This window comes from Marmota marmota, unplaced genomic scaffold (genome assembly GCF_001458135.2).
Source record: "Marmota marmota marmota unplaced genomic scaffold, marMar, whole genome shotgun sequence".
Taxonomy (NCBI): Eukaryota; Metazoa; Chordata; class Mammalia; order Rodentia; family Sciuridae; genus Marmota; species Marmota marmota.
Window position 1 is genome coordinate 179,594 of NW_026000338.1, and position 19,073 is coordinate 198,666.

General features: G+C 41.7%; 1 protein-coding gene across 1 annotated transcript; it reads left to right on the plus strand.

The window, feature by feature from the left end:
* Positions 1-11,208: 11,208 nt before the first annotated feature.
* On the plus strand, positions 11,209-17,910 carry LOC107159275 (bone morphogenetic protein 15-like). Its single transcript, XM_015505853.2, has 2 exons — positions 11,209-11,863; positions 17,045-17,910. The coding sequence occupies exons 1-2, from the start codon at positions 11,536-11,538 to the stop codon at positions 17,908-17,910; spliced, it is 1,194 nt and encodes a 397-aa protein (XP_015361339.1). The 5' UTR covers positions 11,209-11,535.
* Positions 17,911-19,073: the final 1,163 nt, after the last annotated feature.

Here is a 19,073-nt window from a genome sequence, read left to right on the forward strand (position 1 = left end):
TCCTCCTTTATGTCCTCTGTAACCCATTGATCATTCAGTAACATATTGTTCATTTTCCAGGTGATGCAGTATTTTTCCTTCCTTCTTTTATCATTGATTTCCAGTTTTATTCCATTATGATCGGATAAGATGCATGGTATTATCTCCACACCTTTATATTTACTGAGAGTTGCCCTATGGCATAATATATGGTCTATCTTTTAGAAGGATCCATGTGCTGCTGAGAAGAACCTGTATCCACTTGATGATGGTTGATATATTCTATATATGTCGGTTAAGTCTAGGTTATTGATTGTGTTATTGAGTTATATAGTTTCTTTATTCAGCTTTTGTCTGGTGGATCTGTCCAATGGAGAGAGCGGTGTGTTGAAGTCACTGATAATTATTGTGCTGTGGTCTATTTGACTCTTGAACTTGAGAAGAGTTTGTTTTATGAACGTTGCAGCACCATTGTTTGGTGCATACATATTGATAATTTTTATGTCTTGTTGGTGGATGGTTCCTTTTAACAGTATATAGTGTCCTTCTTTATCCCTTTTGATTAACTTAGGTTTGAAGTTGATTTTATTCGATATGAGTATGGCCACTCCTGCTTGCTTCCAAGGACCATGTGAGGGGTATGATTTTTCCCAACTTTTCACTTTCAACCTGTGTATGTCTTTTCCTATCATATGAGTCTCCTGAAGGCAGCATATTGTTGGATTTGTTTTCTTAATCCAGGTTACTAGCCTTTGTCTCTTGATTGGTGAATTTAAGACATTAACATTTAAGGTAACTATTGATATATTGTTTGTACTTCCAGTCATGCTTATTTATTTATTTATTTTAATATGGCTCATTTTTCCTTTTGGGTTATTTTTTTTCTTCCCTTTACTGAGTTACCTCCCAATGTTAGTTTTGGGTGCTGTTTTTCAATTCCTCTTCTTGTAGTGTTTTGCTCAAAATGCCTGAGAGTGCTGGTTTTCTGGCGCAAATTCTTTTAACTTTTGTCTATCGTGAAATATTTTAATTTCATTGTCAAATCTGAAGCTTAATTTTGCTGGATACAGTATTCTTGGTTGGAATCCATTATTTTTCAGTGTTTGAAATACGTTGTTCCAAGATCTTCTTGCTTTCAACGTCTGTGATGAAAAATCAGCCGTTAACCTAATTGGTTTACCCCTGAATGTAATCTGCCTTCTTTCTCTCGTAGCTTTTAATATTCTCTCCTTGTTCTGTATGTTGGATATCTTCATAATTATGTGTCTTGGAGTTGGTCTATTATGGTTTTGTATGTTTGGGGTCCTGTAGGATTCCAGGATTTGGCAATCCATTCCATCTTTCATATCTGGGAAGTTTTCTAGGATTATTTCATTCAATAGATTGTTCATTCCTTTGGTTTGAACCTCTATACCTTCTTCTATCCCGATGACTCTCAAGTTTGGTTTTTTTATAACATCCCATATCTCTTGAATAGATTGCTGGTGATTTCCTAGCATCCTTTCTGCATTGACTATATTCTTTTCAAGTTGATACACTTTGTCTTCATTATCTGATGTTCTGACTTCTATTTGATATAGTCTATTTGTAATATTCTCATTTGAGTTTTTAATTTGGTTTATGGTTTCCTGCATTTCTAGGATTACTGTTTGATTTTTTTTTTCAATCTCTATCTTCTGGTAGAGCTCGTTCTTTGCCATTTGAATTTGCCTATTTAATTCGTTTTCAAAGTATACTTTCATTGATTGGACTTTCTGTCTAATGTCTTCACTAAGATTCCGTTCCATCTGAGTTAGGTATGCCTTGAGATCTTTCTCTGTCCATTTTTCTGATGCCTCTAGGTTCTCCTGTGAATTTAAGTTGTCCTGCATTGTTTGTAATCCTTTTTTCCCTTGTTTTTTCATGGTGCTCACATTACTTTCCAACTCTGTTTGACTGCTGTGTTTCTGTTTTCTTCTTTAAATTTGTTTTGGTTTTTATAGTTCCAATATCTCTCCTTTGTGTTGGGAGACAATGTTTAAAGATGTTGGATTTAATTGTGATTTAAGGTAAATTCATTAGTTTCATTAAAGGTCTACAGAATTTGATGGCATGTATAGAATTGATGTTTGAACTTAGGATTTTATGTTGAGGTCGGGCGCTTTGATGGTATGGAGGTTAGTATACGTTAGCTTCTTTGGGGGGTTGCTCAAATGCAGGCAGATATTAACAAGAGAGTAGACAGGAGTACTTGGGGGTACTTAAGGGCTTAGGCAGACTATGGACCGATTCGTAGTATTCATCTATTTGCATTTAGTAAGTTATATGTAATCTGGGTGGTCATGCTTAAGAGGAAAGATGCGAAAAGGTAAGGAAGCAAACCAAGAAAGAGAGAGGGAGAGAGGAAAGAAAGAGAAAAGAATAGAAAAGAAAAGGAAATGATAATTAAAAAATAATAATAAAATGCAGTAAAATAAAAATTACATTTAAAAAATAGTATAATTATAGAAAAGAAAAAAATTAAGATTAAAAAATTATTAAAAAAATTAAAAGAAAAAAGGGACACTGTTAGGCTTCTATTTTCTTCGCTTCCAGTAGGTGGTGCTGTGTCTTCCGGGCCAAGATTTTGCCCTCCGGCTGTAGGAAACAATCCGTGTGAGGCCGCTCCCCCGCCCCATGTCTCTCAAAACCTGTTAGCTTAGGATTATTCCTGGTTTCTAGTCCCCTGGCTTCTCCTGTCAGCCAGGCCTTTCCCAGTGTGATACCTCTCAGCAGTTCAAACTACACTCTGGGCCTGCAGTTTCCTGGAAGTGGAGCATGGCTATTGGGAACCGGCCCCTATTGTTTTGATTCCCTCCGCTAGCCCCTCCTCCAAGCAGTGGCGAGACAGTTTCGTTTTCGCCGCTGGTGGGAGGGGGGAGTTGGAGGTCAGATGCCTTTACCCTTCCCCCATGCCTCTATTCACGCTCACTCTGTTAATCACGCCCCCGGAAAGCCGGGGAAAGATTTTATGCGATTTCCCCGCTGTATGGGGGATGGTCTAGATGCCACAGACCTGTTCTATTGCTGAATGAGCTGGGATCTGTGGAAACTGGCGATGGTGACGTCAGCTCTCCAAGATGGTGGCCGCTGGCTTCCTCGGTGGGCTGACCGGTGTGGAGGACAAAACTGGACCGCTTCCTTCCCTGTCTCAAACCCAGAAATCAGCCCGGAGCACAGTGAAGGCACAGCCATCAGGAGCCCACAGAATCTGCAGCGCCGTTTCTGTGCGTTGCTAGGTCACCGTTTCTAGGGACTCCATTTCCCGGCACACCGCAGTCTCTAGCAGCAGGGTGGGCCACTGAATAAACAGATTGAATCTCCAGGTGGACAAATCACTAGCGGTTGAGCCCCAGTAACCGATCCTCTGGTGATGGAAATCCTTCCTCTAGGTTTCGGTGCACCCCAATTTTAGATTTTGGCCGTTCTAACTCGTCATTCACCTGCGCAGTGATGCGGTACACGGGGGTGATGCACTCCATTCGCCGCCATCTTCCCTCTTAGGTGTTCAATTTTCCACACCAGGAACAGCACTCGGACGTGACTTTCAACACCAGTATCATCTCTGGTCTCAGTAGAACCAGGAATTAAACCCCAAATCCTGCTCTTTACTTTGTGATATGTTTTATCTTTGTACTTTCTTTGATCATATATTAGATGCCTGCTACTTAAAGACATGGCTATTTAAAGGGAAATATTCCTGACAGATGCAACCCCTATTCAAAACCACTGTAATGGACAAAAACCATGCTCAAAACCCTACATACTCCTCATTAGTTGTCCTGACAACCTATTCTTTTATCATTTATGTTGAATAGAACGATAAGATGCTTAAGTGGGTAAAAGGCAGAGGTCAAATGACAAAGAAATGTCAGTGAGTCAGAGAAGGGTTCAGATGGAAAGAAGGAATGGTGTGGATACTGAGGACAGAAGAGCTTCTTGGCTGCCCCTCCACAGCTCACAAGGCTGGAACTATCGCATCAGGCTGAGACTTAGCTTTGTGGGGCATGCAGCTTGGATCCAATGTAATCAAAACTAACCTACATCTAATACTTACATTATGCCAGGCACACTTTTGAGTGCTTTCTATGAATTAACTCAGTTAATCCCCACAAAAATCTCATTTTACCTATTAGAAAATTGAAGCAGATTTAGGCTATGATTTCTGCTTTACTGATGAAGAAACTGGGGCACAAAGAAATTGAGTGAATTGCCCAAGGTCAAGATAACAAATAGTGGAGCTGGAATTTAAACTTAGGATTCTAGCTCCAGAACTATATTCTCACACATCATGATATACTGTCTCTCCTAATATGTTATCAGTATTTTTTCAGAAAACATTTACTTTAGGTATATATGTGTGTGCACGTGCTTCTGTTTGTTCTGAGATGCAATGTAAAATGTATTCATTTGGGTGAGTCACTGACAAAAACATCTAAAAAGTGTTACTCTACACATAGCTTTGCTGAATGGAACACTTTCAACCTTACTAGAGACAATGCAAAAAGTGCTCTTTAACACAACTGTTCCAAATTACATTCCTGCCAGCAGTATAAGATAATTACAGATGTTCTTTCTCACTCTAAATTTAATAGTCAGACTTTTATTGTACTGCCAATCCAGTAGATGTGGAATCATATCGTATGATTTTCAATTGCATTTTTTCTGATTTTTATTATATATATATTTATACAATTTTTGCTATTCAGGGTTTGCCCACTGTGAATCATCTGATATTATTCCTTACTTGTGTGTGTGTGTTATATAATTTTTTATAACAACAATGTGTACAATGCAATCTTCACAACAACTCTCTGAAGAAGTCAGCTATACAGGTGAAGAAGGCTGGGAGAAACCTTGCTGAAAGTCACCCAGCTAATGGTTTGTTGAGCTAATATTTGAGTCCAGATCTAGAGGCACCCTAAACCCCTGGCTATTGTTTTACAGTATATGTCAGGGCCTAAGATCAATTTAAAAAAGAGAAAGGAAAAAATAGTTTCAAACATGTAACCATAAGTCATGTGTCTAATTAGATTTTATACAATTAGCATAGAATATTTCCTTATGTCCTCACAACCATCTGTGAGGTAAAATGGATTTTCTCCATTTTATAGGTGAGGAGACTCACTCCCCAAAGAAGCCAAGAAAATTGCCTTGGAAAGGTGAAATTACTGCTGATTAGAGATAGGCTTACAGCCAAGCATAGTTCTATCGAATTTCAAAAGCCTATGCTTGCAGGATCCAAGATGGAAGGCCAGAGGTAGGCAGCATTCTGTGTCGCTCTGTGACCTGGGACTCAAGTAGTGAGAATCCTGCTTCTCTACAAGCGATATTCCTGCTCCTGTGCAGGAATCACGTCACTGTGCCTGAGTAAAGCTCCAGGCTTCAGCATCAGAGTAGGTCTCCCAACTACTCACCCAAGCAGGACTACCGGGTGCTCAGGTGCCCGATTGGAACCACTGGAAGCAGCACCTGCGCAGAACCTTCAGCCACCCACCTGAGGAGGAATCACAGACACTGCTCCCACACAAGAGTCATGGCAGCTTCTCACATGCAGGATCTCCAGCTGCCATTCCCAAGTAGACCCCCATCTACCAATGTGGGGCTCCTCTGGTCACCGACATCTTGGGACTTTACAGTAGCGCAGATAGGACCCTATAAGCAGTCGCCTGCCTGCACCTGAGAACATCACACAGGCTCTGAAGCCAGCCAGCAGCCACACACTGCATGCCACAGGACTCCTCTGAACTTGTCCAACACCATCGCCAGGCTCCCCCCACCCTGACCAGACACCCCACCGCTGAAAGCAGGCACCTCCATCTTGGGCCACCTTCATCACCGTCTTCAGCGGGGGCAACTCCAAGTTTGAAACTCCAGCTGGATAGGTACCCAGTTTCTAACTGCCCCTTCTCCCCAGCAGCCACTAGCCCAGCACAGTGATGCCCTGGATAACTTCACCATCCTGAGGGCAGAGATACCAGCTAACAACAGATGACCCCACCTATTAGATGAGAAGGGAAGCAGGAAAGTTACTGATCTCCAACCAAATCAATCCATGTTTCTGCCCTAAATTTTTTTTCTCCCTCTATTCTCCCACCCTCACATCCCCAACATATGTGAAACCAAGTACTTTGCATGAATTAGGATTATGAGGACTGGGACATCTGAATAGTATATTACAGTTGTGTTGTATGTTATTGTTTGTTTGTTTTTTTGTTGTCCCTTCTTTCTTTTTTTCCCACCAATTTCTACTATTTTAGACTTTTTTATTTTTCTTAATACATATGTGTGTTTGTTTTCAGTACTCTACTGTCTTCCCACTTACTTATCCACCCCAAATTACTTCCTCTCTCTTCTCCTGCTACTAATCTTCCTCTTTAGATTTCTCTTCCACACTTCCTAACATATAATAATTCTATATTATCACCTCCTCTTTGCTCAGCACATCTTCCTACTCCTCACCCCCTGGTTCTTTGTCCACCATCAGAAACTGTAAACACTTTTACAAGCCTACTGAGTATATTGTAGATAATAATTGATTCACCATTTCTGTAGGTTGTGACCAAATTGTAAAAGTCTTAATAGCAAACATTTGTTTTTAGGGTGTGTATTGTTTATACTGTGATCTGTTAACATTGTCCTTCACCTCAAAGGAGAGGTATTGAAACCCTACAGGGGAATTGGAGGAGGGGCAGAGCAGAGCCGCTGCCCCGCTGCCCGCGCCTACAAGGTAGGCAGACCTGCGACTGACCGGCAGAACAGGCCAAGCGGCCTGCCTGCGTGGTAGACACGTCACCCCAATTGGAGGAGGGGCAGAGCAGAGCCGCCGCCCGCCGCCCGTGCCTGCAAGGTAGGCAGACCTGCAACCTGGAGAACAGGCCCAGAAGCCTGCCAGCGTGGTAGACAGGTCACCGCTATTGGAGGAGGGGCCCAGCCATTGCCCGCAAGGTAGGCAGACCACGTGACCTGGAGAAGGGGCCCAGCAGCCTGCCGGCATGATAGACAGATCACCCCAATTGGAGGAGGAGCACAGCCACCGCCTGCCCGTGCAAGGGAGACTTTGCAACTATACAAGAGCAATATAAATATATAGGGGGAAAATTCAATAACACAACAGTTTCACCAAGCAGAAAGAAACGCAAGCAGTATGAAAACACAAGGAAAGAAAGGACCACAAGCAATGCAGGTCAACTCAACTTTAGAAGAGGTAATAGCTGCAGCAGATGGAATGTCAGATAAAGAATTTAGGATTTACATGCTTCAGATGATCTGGAGTCTCAAGGAAGACATTAGACAGCAAAATCAGACAATGAAAGATCACTTCAACAATGAATTACATAAACAAATACAAGAAGCAAAGGATCAACTATACAGGGAGATAGAGGTTATAAAAAACAAACAAACAGAAATCCTAGAAATGCAGGAAGCAATAAACCAACTTAAAAACTCAATTGAGAATACAACCAGCAGAGTAGAACACTTAGAAGATAGAACATCAGACAATGAACACAAAGTATTTCTACTTGAAAAAAACATAGACAGCTCCGCGAGACTCTTAACAAATGATGAGCAGAACATCAAAGAAATATGGGATAACATAAAGAGACCAAACTTAAGAGACATTGGGATACAGGAAGGTATAGAGGTCCAAACCAACGGAATGAGCAATCTGTTCAATGAAATAATACGAGAAAACTTCCCAGACTTGAAGAATGAGACAGAATCCCAAATCCTAGAAGCCTACAGGATGCCGAACGTGCAAAATCATAAGAGATCCACACCTAGACACATTATAATGAAGATGCCCAATATACAGAATAAGGAGAGNAGACACTAGTATGGCAATATGTAAATCAATGGATATGTAACTGATGTGATGCTGCAATCTGTATACGGGGTAAAAATGGGAGCTCATAACCCACTTGAATCAAAGTGTGAAATATGATATATCAAGAACTATGTAATGTTTTGAACAACCAACAATAAAAAATTTAAAAAAAACAGATGAGATCTAGATGGTCTCTTTCTGAAACAAGGAAAAAAAAAGAGTCAAATAGATGACCACACAATAATTCTGGGTGACTTTAACACACTTCTTTCACCACTGGATAGGTCTTCCAAACAAAATCTAAAAAAAGAAACTATAGAGCTCAATAGTTCAATCAATAACTTAGACTTAACTGACATATATAAAAATATTTCTTTCTTCAATGAGCAAATACAATTTCTTCTCAGCACCACATGAATCCTTCTCTAAAATATATCATATAATATGCCACAAAGCAACTCTTAGCAAATATAAAAGAGTACAGATACTACCCTGCATTCTATTAGATGATATGGAATGAAGTTAGAAATCAGTGATAAAATTAAAATAAAACCTATTCCAACACCTGGAGACTAAATAATATGCTATTTAATGAACAATGGGTTGCAAAAGACATCAAGAAGGTGATCAAAAAATTATTAGAGATGAATGAGAACACAGATTCAACGTGTTGAAGTCTTTGGGACACTATGAAGGCAGTGGAAAAAGTAAATAAAATTGACAAACCTTTAGCCACGCTAATGAAGAAAAGGAGAGAGAAAACTCAAATTACTAACATACGTGATGAAAAAGGAAATATCACAATGGACACTACAAAAATACAGGAGATAATTAGCAATTAATTTGAAAACTTGTACTCCAATAAAATAGAAAATATCAAAGGCATTGACAAATTTCTAGAGTTATATGATTTGCCCAAATTGAAACATCATGATATACACAATTTAAACAAATCTATTTCAAGAAATGAAATAGGAGACGCCATCTGATCCTACCAAGAAAAGCCCAGGATGGGATGGATACACAGCTGAGTTCTCCAAGACCTTTAAAGAAGAACTAATACCAGTACTCTTCAATTTATTTCAGGAAATAGAAAAAGAGGGAGCACTTTCAAATTCATTCTCTGAGGCCAATATCAGCCTGATTCCAAAACCAGGCAAAGATACATCAAAGAGAGAAAATTTCAGATGAACATAGGTGCAAAAGTTCTCAATAAAATTCTGGCAAATCGAATACAAAAATGTATCAAAAAGATAATGCACCACAATCGAAGTGGGGTTCATCCCAGGGATGCAAGGTTGGTTCCACATACGGAAGTCAATAGATGTAATTCATCACATCAATAGACTTAAAGATAAGAACCATATGATCATCTCAATAGATGCAGAAAAAGCATTTGACAAAATACAGCAGCCCTTCATGTTCAAAACACTAGAAAAACTAGAGATAACAGGAAAATATCTCAACATTGTAAAAGCTATCTATCCTAAGCCCCAGGCCAACATCATTCTAAAGGGAGAATGATTGAAAGCATTCCCTCTAAAAACTGGAACAAGTCAAAGATGCCAGAACTGCCATCTTGCAATAATATGCCAAAATGACAAATGCAAAGAGGAAGAGGAGAGGCACCTAAGGGATGGTGTTCTCTAGACCTTTTAGAAAATGCAGACTTGCCAGGTGCAGTGGCACATGCCTGTAATGCCAGCTGCTCAGGAGGCTGAGGCAGGAGGATCCTGAGTTCAAAGCCAGCCTCAGCAACAGCCAGGCCCTAAGCAACTCAGTGAGACCATGTCTCTAAATAAAATACAAAATAGGGCTGGCGATGTGGCTCAGTGGTCGAGTGCCCCTGAGTTCAATCCCTGGTACCAACCCCCAACCAATACAGTCTTGTTCCTTTAGACACACACTTTATGTGACTTTAAAATAAAGGTGATACGGAAACATCAATAGATTTGGTGCTATTTGAAAAGGGATGCCCCACAAATGTTACCAAGGCAGAACTGGAAGTCTATAATGTTACCCAGAATGCTGTTAGCATTGTTACAAACAAACAAGGGCAAGATTTTTGCCAGAGAATTAATGTGTGTATTGAGCACGCCTAAAAGCCGAGATACCTTCCTGAAAGGCATCAAAGAAAATGAGGAGGAAAAGAAGGAAGCCAAAGAGTACCCGAGTTTAACTGAAATGCCAGCATGCTCCACCCACAGTAGCACACTTTGGGAGAAATAATGGGAAGAGGCTGAACTTCTGGAACCTATTCCCTATGAAGCATGGCATAATAGGTTTTAAAAAAATAAGACCTCTGGTCTTTAAAAAGAAAACAAAACCTCCATGCCTGGTGGCACATGCCTGTAATTCCAGTGGCTCAGTAGGCTGAGGCAGGAGGATCTCAAGTTTAGATCCAGCCTCAGTAACTAGTGAGGCCCTGTCTCAAAATAAAATGTCAAAAAGGACTGGGGATGTGGCTCAGTGGTTAAGCGGCCCAGGTTCATCCCCAGTATCAAAACAACAACAACAACAAATGACCACCCAGCCTCCACCATCAAAAAATATTTTAAAATCTCCAAACCAAAGTCTATGCTGTTCCATAATCATGTTGCCTGTCCATAGATATTCTTGTTTGGAGGTAAAGGCCTCCCAAAATCCAGGCCAGACTGATCAACTCTTAATGCCCAGTCTTGACCTCCCATTCTACCATTTCTCCAGAGCACCAACAAACTTGGGCAATGTCAAGTCTACTCCTACCATCTATCTGCAGAATCTTGGCCTGGGGCAGCCTTAACCACAGTCCCAGCCCTGGAGGATCCTATTAAATTGGTTAGAGTAGAAGAACTCCCACAGATTCATCATCCACTCCCTCAGGTTTCTCTGATGAAGTCCATTCAACACTTCTCATGGTAACCAGAAAATTCAAAGTTGGAGTTCTCAAATCACCTGCAAATTTAGAAAACAATCCAAAATCACTGGTAACACCTTGGACCCATTATGTCAGGATGGCTGGGGATGATACCAAACACCCAGAATAGTTAAAGCTCCCCTGGTGATTCCATTTTACAGTCAGGATTGAGAAACCCTGGGAAATCATCTTCTTTAAGCTCCAGCAGCCATGCTCACAGTGATTTGCACATTTGAGTAGCCATAGAAAATCCTCAGAAAAACTCACTCAACCTACTACCCCTAGAGAGTCCATATTTGAGTCTGGACCTGGGAGTCTGCATTCTTAACAGTCATCTCAGATATTTTCACTTTGAGTCAGCAGTAGGCCACATTTGGGAAATGCTGCCTTTAGAGGCATGGGAGTGAGATGGAAGCAGGAGGACTCTGGCCCTTTAAGGTCTGATTGAGGGATGGCATTTACAACAGCTGTGAGGCAGAGCAGGTCCCTACTCTTTTCTTTCTCCTTCTGGATGAGGTGAGAGAGGCGGTCCTGCTCGTTGACTTCAGCCTCTTAAAAAGAGAGTGAGAAGGGCATTCTGCCTTACCCACCTCCTCTTTCTGATCCTTTGATGCTGAGAGCTCAAGTTATAGGAGACCTACTTTGGCCTAGGAGGTCGTCTTGGGAAGCAATATAGGGCCTGCCTTTCTTTCATTCCTTGTCCCATCCTTGGTCCTAGAGACTGGATGTGGTTACTTGAGTGAAACAAAGGGATAAGAGTGACACTTTTGGGGCTTGGTCTGGAACTCTTGGTCTGAACACTAAGCCTGTCAAGATGGTCTTTCCCAACACTCTTAGAATACTTCTTTGGGGACTGGTGCTCTCCCTGAAACATGGGGTCCAAATGGAAAAGCTAGACCATCCCTCTATCATCCCCCTGCCCATGGAATTCCCTACCTTGCCACAGTATCACGAGCTGGTAGAAGAAGAACCACAAAATCAGCAGAGGGAGCCACAGCTTGGAGTATATCCTCTACAGTACATGCTGGAGTTGTACCAGCGTTCAGTTGATCCCGACGGACGTCCTAGGAAGAATCGCACCATCAGAGCCACCATGGTGAGACTGGTGAGGCCTTTGGCCCATGTAGCAAGGCCTAAAAGAGGTGAGTTCTGGTGTCCCCATTCTACCCTAGAGTTGGGAGAAGGGCAGAAGAGTGTAAAGAACAAGGAATCTGTGGGTTTACTGTCAGGCCTCACTGCCTGGTGCATGTAGGCATGGCTTCATTTCTTTTTCTTTTTGGTGCTAGAGATTGAACCCAGGGTGCTCTACAACCAAATCAGTCTCCAGCCATTTGGGGGGGGGGGTGGTACTAGGAAATGAACTCGGGGGCACTCAACCACTGAGCCACATCCCCAGCCCTATTTTGTATTTTATTCAGAGACAAGGTCTCACAGTTTCTCAGCACCTTGCCATTGCTGGCATTGAACTTGCAATCCTCCTGCCTCAGCTTCCCTAACTGCTGGGTTTACAAGTGTGCACCACCATGCCCGGCCCCAGTCCTTTTCAATTAATTAATTTGTTTATTTATTAGTACTGAGGATTGAACCCAGGGGTGCTTAACCACTGAGCCACATCCCCAGCCCTTTTTCATGCTTTATTTAGAGACAGGGTCTTGCTGAGTTGCTTAGGGCCTTGCTAAGTTGCTGAAGCTGGCTTTGAACTTGCAGTCCTCCAGCACCAGGCTGTGGAGCTGTACAATGACAGACATGCACTACCACACCTGGCTGATTTTTAAATTTTGAGAAAGGGTTTTACTAATTTGCTGAGGGTCTTGCTAAATGGCTGGGGCTGGCCTCAAACTTGTGATTCTCCTGCCTGTGCCTCTTGAGTCACTGGGATTACAGATATGTACCACCATGCCCTGGTTTTGAAAGGACAGCAAGCTCAGGAAACTTGGCTCCAAGCCTATTTTCCTTTAGGGACCCAGCTTAAGAACAGATTAGCTCGGGGCCTGCTGAAAAATCTTTTCCATTCCCCACAACGACTGAGTAATGTGTTAGCCACTTTCTTTCATAAAAATCTTATACCTTGTTATCTGTGAAAACTGTAATTGAGCTGCATTTTTGGAGGGCTGTTTATGTGGTGGTTTGCTCTTAGAAGGCAAGTAGTACAGGATGCTGTGTTGGGGAGACTTATAAGCCCTCAGAAAGGATGAGAAAAGCTAACACCTGAGGATATGCGAGCATCTGTGACAGTATTTAATTAATAAAAGCCAGTACCACTTGTAGTTGTGGGGCAATTGACAACTTTAGAGACAAGAAAACTATGGCATGGAGAGAGAAAGCAACTGGCAAATGTCAAACAATGGGTGGCAGAGATGGAGTTTGAGCTCAAGTCTGATTCTAAAATCTGTCTATAACTTTTTAAACCTTTAAGGGCAGTATCCCAACAGGCCAAGAAGTTCTCCTATTTGGGCCATGCTGCGACCTTGAGATTTTGGAAACAAATATGCTTTCAGATTTTCTTTGTCCCCATCTTGCTCAATTCTGCTTCGAACATCTGCATTAGACACTCTTCCAGGACAGCAGCAGGTGTGCAGGGTTCTCCAGGGAATGTAGGCAGCCATCAACTTCAAGGAACTCCTGAGAACCTGATGAGATTAATCTGGGTTTTTTTTTTCACTAGTCTCCAATGACAACGGACAGAATTCACACTCATCTTCCAAGTAAAACAACCAATACTCTCCTAGCTATCTCTTACCATGGGCTTTTTGTGTGTCGGGCATTGCAGAAGATACTGTACAAAACTACCACCCTTAATCCTTGCCATTACCAGATGAGGTTGGTTAATAAACATAATATTTTATAGATGAAAAAACTGAGGCTCAGTAACTTCACCAATGTCACGCAGCTAGTAATTGTTAGTCAGGAGTCAAATCTAGGCTCTCAGGTCCCAGAGCCTGTGCTTTTAATCAACATGATATGCTGAATTCCCAAGAGATTTTAATTGAGCACTAGGCACTATATCTGGGTTGAGTATATGCAGGCAAATAACTACTTTCTTGATTTCTAGGAGGTTCTGGAATAATAGAATGGGTAGATAAATAATCACATAATGTTATAAGTGCTTAGAAGAGGATGAGCAATTGGGATCCCAGGACTCCAGAGAAGAAATGCTTCAGGCCTGGGGATATAGCACAGTTGGTAGAGTGCTTGCCTCACATGCACAAGGCTCTGGATTCAATCCCTAACACCACACACACACACACACACACACAAAAAAATGGCTCACTATTTGGAGCAGAGAAATGGAAGCAGAGAGAATGTTGGAAGGCCTCATTGAGAAGGTAATATTTAAGCTGGAACTTAGGAAAGGAGGAGTAAGGAGAAGATTACATTTTCAGAGAAGTTCATCCTGATTTAGGAAAGAGAAAATAACTTGGTGTGGGTGGATATTCATTCAACAAATATTGTATTCAGCACCTACTGAGGGCTAAGCATGCAAATGTGATTAAGACAGGCAAAGCTACTGGCTTGGAGCATGTGTTCTGGTGGGGAGATAAACATGCAAACAGTTAAGTTGCAATTTGTGGCAAATGCTGGCAAATGCTATCAAATGATGAAGTAAGTTATGATTGAGAAAAGCAATGAAGTCATCTCTTTCCGTGGGGTTATGTGAAGGTATCTTTGAAGAGGTAACGTTTGAGCTGAGGTCTGTTAAGAAGAGAGACATGAGAAGAGTGGAGAGACACCTGACTTAGGTTTAAGGAACAACATGTGCAAAGGCCTAGAGGGAAGAATTCCCAAAAGAATTTAATTGAGCACTAGGCACTATATCTGGGTTGAGTATATGTGGGCAAATAACTACTTCCCTGATTTCTAGGAGGTTCTGGCTAGAGTCTAGAGAGCACTGCAGAGAATGGCAGGATATGAGGCTGGTGAGAGGTGGGGTCTCAGTGGCCCTGAGGAGGGCCCCAGATTCCTTTCCTAACTGCAGCACAAAGCAGATCAAGTCAAGTTTGTACTAATGCTGTGAGGCTGAAAAGGAGGATGCCTACAATTAGGCATATATCCCAGCCGACTATGAAGCATACTGGTATCTTAGAGACTCTGGAAAGGATCCAGAAGCAGATGACAGATTCAGTCACACGGGATGTATGAGTCCTTCCTTTCCCTGAAAAGTTCTGAGCAGACCCTTCCTGGCTCTGATCCTCAGCAACCCCACCCTGCTTCAGGAAACGGGTGAGGTCAAGGTCTGAAAGGAAAGGGCAGTTCCTCACTAGACAGCCTGCTAGAGGTTTGGGTTGAGTTCCTTTTCAGGCAGGGTGGGCCTCTAGGAAAGATTATTGTAAGATGGGAGTGTGGAATAACATAAGAAAGCAAACACAGGCCTGGCTTGGGCCTGTGTGCATGATGGCTAGTGAGTGCCCCAATCCTGAGGGTGTGTTAAGCATGAGTTAGAATACAAACTTTTAGAAGTATTCTGGAACATCAAAATATTAAAGAGTTCTCTTTAATCCCCAGCACTGTTACAATCCCAGGCTTGTGGATTCAGTGGAGGAGCAAGGTTAGATGAATAATATATAAATTAATGTGGAAATACTAAGATGTTTGTAAGGAGAGAGAAGACCTTTTCCTGAGATGACTGGTTTTGTAGTCTTTGCTCTTGACCTTTACCAGGAGGGGGAGGAGCACAAGTTGGGAACTCTGCAGGCCCAGCCTTCCTACCCTTTGGCCACTGGGTGTCAGCACAACAGTTTGGATTAAATCTCTCAATTGCTAAGGGGCATGTAGTTTTTAATAGATTTGCCAGCAAACAAAATATTGGTGATCAAGGCCTTGTTGAGATGGTATTTAGAGAAGTGAGGGTAAAAAGAATGGGGAAAATGGAGAGCCATTTCTATAAAGGAATGGGAAAGGGAGAGATGGGGCGTTAAAGGAGAAATGGCCAAAAGATACTTAAGCAATTTTTAAAAAACTACTTGTCGTTGTAAATGGACAGAATGCCTTTATCTTATTTATTTTTATGTGGTGCTGAGGTTCAAACCCAGTGCCTCTCACGTGCTAGGCAAACACTCTGCCACTGAGCTACAGCCCCAGCCCAAGAAACAATTCTTGAAGTTGTTGAAAGACAGAAACAGCAACAATACCTGTCCCCACTAGTGATATAATTATTCTATGGTGCCTTGGTCCTGGATTTAAAACAATGACAGAATAGCACCCAATATTGAATTGTTGCCCCAAACCTGCATCTGTATAGTGATGTGAAATAAGGACTCCTTTTAAAATATTTTAAACTTTTTTATTATCTTTAGTTACACATGACAGTAGACTATGTTTTGGCAGAATATACATACATGAAGTATAACTTATTCTATTTAGGATCCCACTCTTGTGTGGAGTTTCCTGGTCATGTGTACAAATACAAGGCTAGGAAAGTTAGGGCCAAGTTTCTACTGTCTTTCCTATCCCGCCCTCCCTTCCTTCCCCTTTGTTGAATCCAATGGATTTCTATTGTTCCCCTCCCCAACCTCCCCGTGGGTTAGCAATCAGAGCCAATCCCAAGAAACGAAAGACCACATGTTCTCTCTGAAATAAGGACCCTTAATCCACGTATGTTTCAACATGTCTTTTAGTCACCTTTAGTAGTCAATAATATAATTGACTCTTCTATGCTTGAGTTTTTCCCCTGAGTCTAGAACTGTAAAGTGATCTAAAAGTGAGACAAAATTACTTTCTTTAGTGTTTTAATTTGTATTGGTGCACTATAGTTATACATAATAGATTCATCATGACACATTTTACATGGACATGACATAATTTGATCAATTTCATTCACAGTACTTCCTTTTCCCTTACCTCCTCCCTCCCCTGACCAACTTCTTGGCCACTGGTACAGTTTCTTTTCTTAATGGCAACCAGCTTGAGTTCACATTTTAACTTTACCATATACTGGCTATGTGTCCTTCATGGTTTTGGTTTCTGTGGTGCTGGGATTGAACCCAGGGCCTTACATATGCTAAGCAAAAGTGCTCTCACCACCTAGATACATCCAGCACTTGGGTGTGTGTCCTTTGACATAGCTTCTGTGAGCCTCAATTTCCTTGTCTGCAAAATGGGAATAATAAGTATCTCATAAGACCATTGAGGATTCAAGAGTTTGATAAATATAAAGCATCTTATACATTCATAAGTGTTCAACAAATGATAGATATTATTACCTTGAGTTAATTTCAGGGCTGATTACAGCTGTGTTTCTCTTGAACAGTTTTGTAAAGGATTTTCAGGCTCAATATCCAGGCAAGACACTAATCCCCTGACCCTGTTCTGTCTTATGTGTTCAGGTTCCTGGCATATGCAAACCCTGGACTTTCCTCTCGGACCAAAGCAGGAAGTATACCAACTAGTCAGAGCCACTGTGGTTTATCATCAACAACTCCACCTAGCTCACTTTAATTTATCCTGCCATTTGGAGCCCTGGGCCCCACAAAGCCCAACCAACCACTTTCCTTCAGGAAGAAATTCCTCAAAGCCTTCTCTGATGTCTAAAGCCTGGACAGAGATGGACATCACACAACACATTCTGCAGACACTCTGGAATCACAAGCGTCACAGGGTCCTAAGACTTCACTTTATGTGTCGGCAGCAAAAAGGTAGCATGGTTCCTGGGATCCAATGGAATGGCACTTCACCTTTGGACACTGCCTTTGTGCTACTCTATTTTAATGATACTCATAAAAGTGGCCAGAAGCCTAAACTTCCCAGTGGACTAGAGGAAATATTAGAAGGGGGATCTTCTCTTTTAAGGAGGGTCCGGCAAGCAGGCAGCATCCTGCCTAGGGTTTCTGACTCTTCCCAGAAAAAATATGGGTCTGCAAATAATCAGTCAGCAAATAATCAATGTTCCCTTCATTCTTTTAAAGTCACCTTCCAGCAGCTGGGCTGGGATCATTGGATCATTGCTCCTCATCACTATACCCCAAACTACTGTAAGGGATCCTGTCCTCGGGTACTACACCATGGTCTCAATTCCCCCAATCATGCCATCATTCAAAACCTTGTCAATGAGCTGGTGGACAAGAATGTCCCCCAACCCTCCTGTGTCCCTTATCAGTATGCTCCCATGAGCATCCTTCTGATTGAGGAAACTGGGAATATTCAGTATAAGGAGTTTGAGGGTATGATTGCTCAGTCTTGTACATGTAGATAATGACACAGGAACAGCTAGCTCAGGTTGCCCATGTAATTGGAGAATGTGAAAGATGTACGTGATCTTAAATCTATAGGTCCTATCCCTTGCCCTAAGTATTGTTTCTTTAGTCTCTTCCCCCATTTATAATCTACTCAGTTGATGAGAACTGTGCTGATACCCATTTGACCTAGTCAAATTTAGTCACTAGAACAAATCTGACCACTACTATTGGTCAGCACAATTTGATCACCAGTTAGAGCCCTTACTGCTTGGGTAAGATGGTCCTTTGGAGATGTTCTATTTTGATATTTTTATTGTGACTTTTTCAAGTCACTGGAAGCTGATAGAAGTTTATAAAGTATCCCACCAAAGCCTGGGAAAGGTGGATTTTTGCTAGTGTTCAGCTTCTAAGGCTCTGGAAGATTTGGAGTGGTATTAGTAGCTTAAGATTTTTGTATCCTCTTCCTCCCCTCCTGTCTCTTGTAAATTAATGTCTCCTATCCAGACTGCCTGCTTCTATGCTCCTTCCACCTTCTAATTCTTGGACTGGAGAACTTTGTAGGTAACCATCTTTATAAAAATCTTCATGTAAACGTGTAGGGCTTTTCCTCTCAGCCTCTGCTTCTGGGAAAAGGCCCACAGGGAAGCATCACCATGGAGTTGTCTGAGATGGCAGTTTGCTTCAACACCACCAGCATTTGTGGTAAAGAGGGGAAGAGCTGCCATTGCTGATTATGATGAGGGAGATATTTCAAACTTTCACAGGATGTTTCATTATGCTACATAACATTTAAAGTCCTGTAATCACACCCAAAGAAAGTTCCTTGGTGGCTCAGAGATCAGGAGGCCTGTTTGGGGGAGGAGAAGACTGTTTTGGTGGAGAGGAGAGTGAGCCATACAGAGGCCTGGAACTGCCTTCATTCTGGGCTTGCCTGTTTCATGTATCCATTTGGGCTCTGGACATTAGACTTAGGGAGATGGGGAGAAATGGAACTCAGTTGTGGGCTAACTGATGCTTGTGTTGTGACTCTGTTCTATATTCCTATGTTGTATTTAAGTGATGGGATGGGGATGTGTTACAAATACCTTGAAGGAAAAGTAAAATATGAGAAGATGAAATTGTTAAAATATATTGTGCATGTGTAGAAATATAACAGTGTAGAATTATAACACATTAATAA

Bases quoted from the DNA above. Each gene is read 5' to 3' on its own strand.
- LOC107159275 (XM_015505853.2), top strand. From the start codon at position 11,536: ATGGTCTTTCCCAACACTCTTAGAATACTTCTTTGGGGACTGGTGCTC. The intron at 11,864-17,044 runs GTGAGTTCTGGT...TTATGTGTTCAG, and splicing joins TGTAGCAAGGCCTAAAAGAG to GTTCCTGGCATATGCAAACC.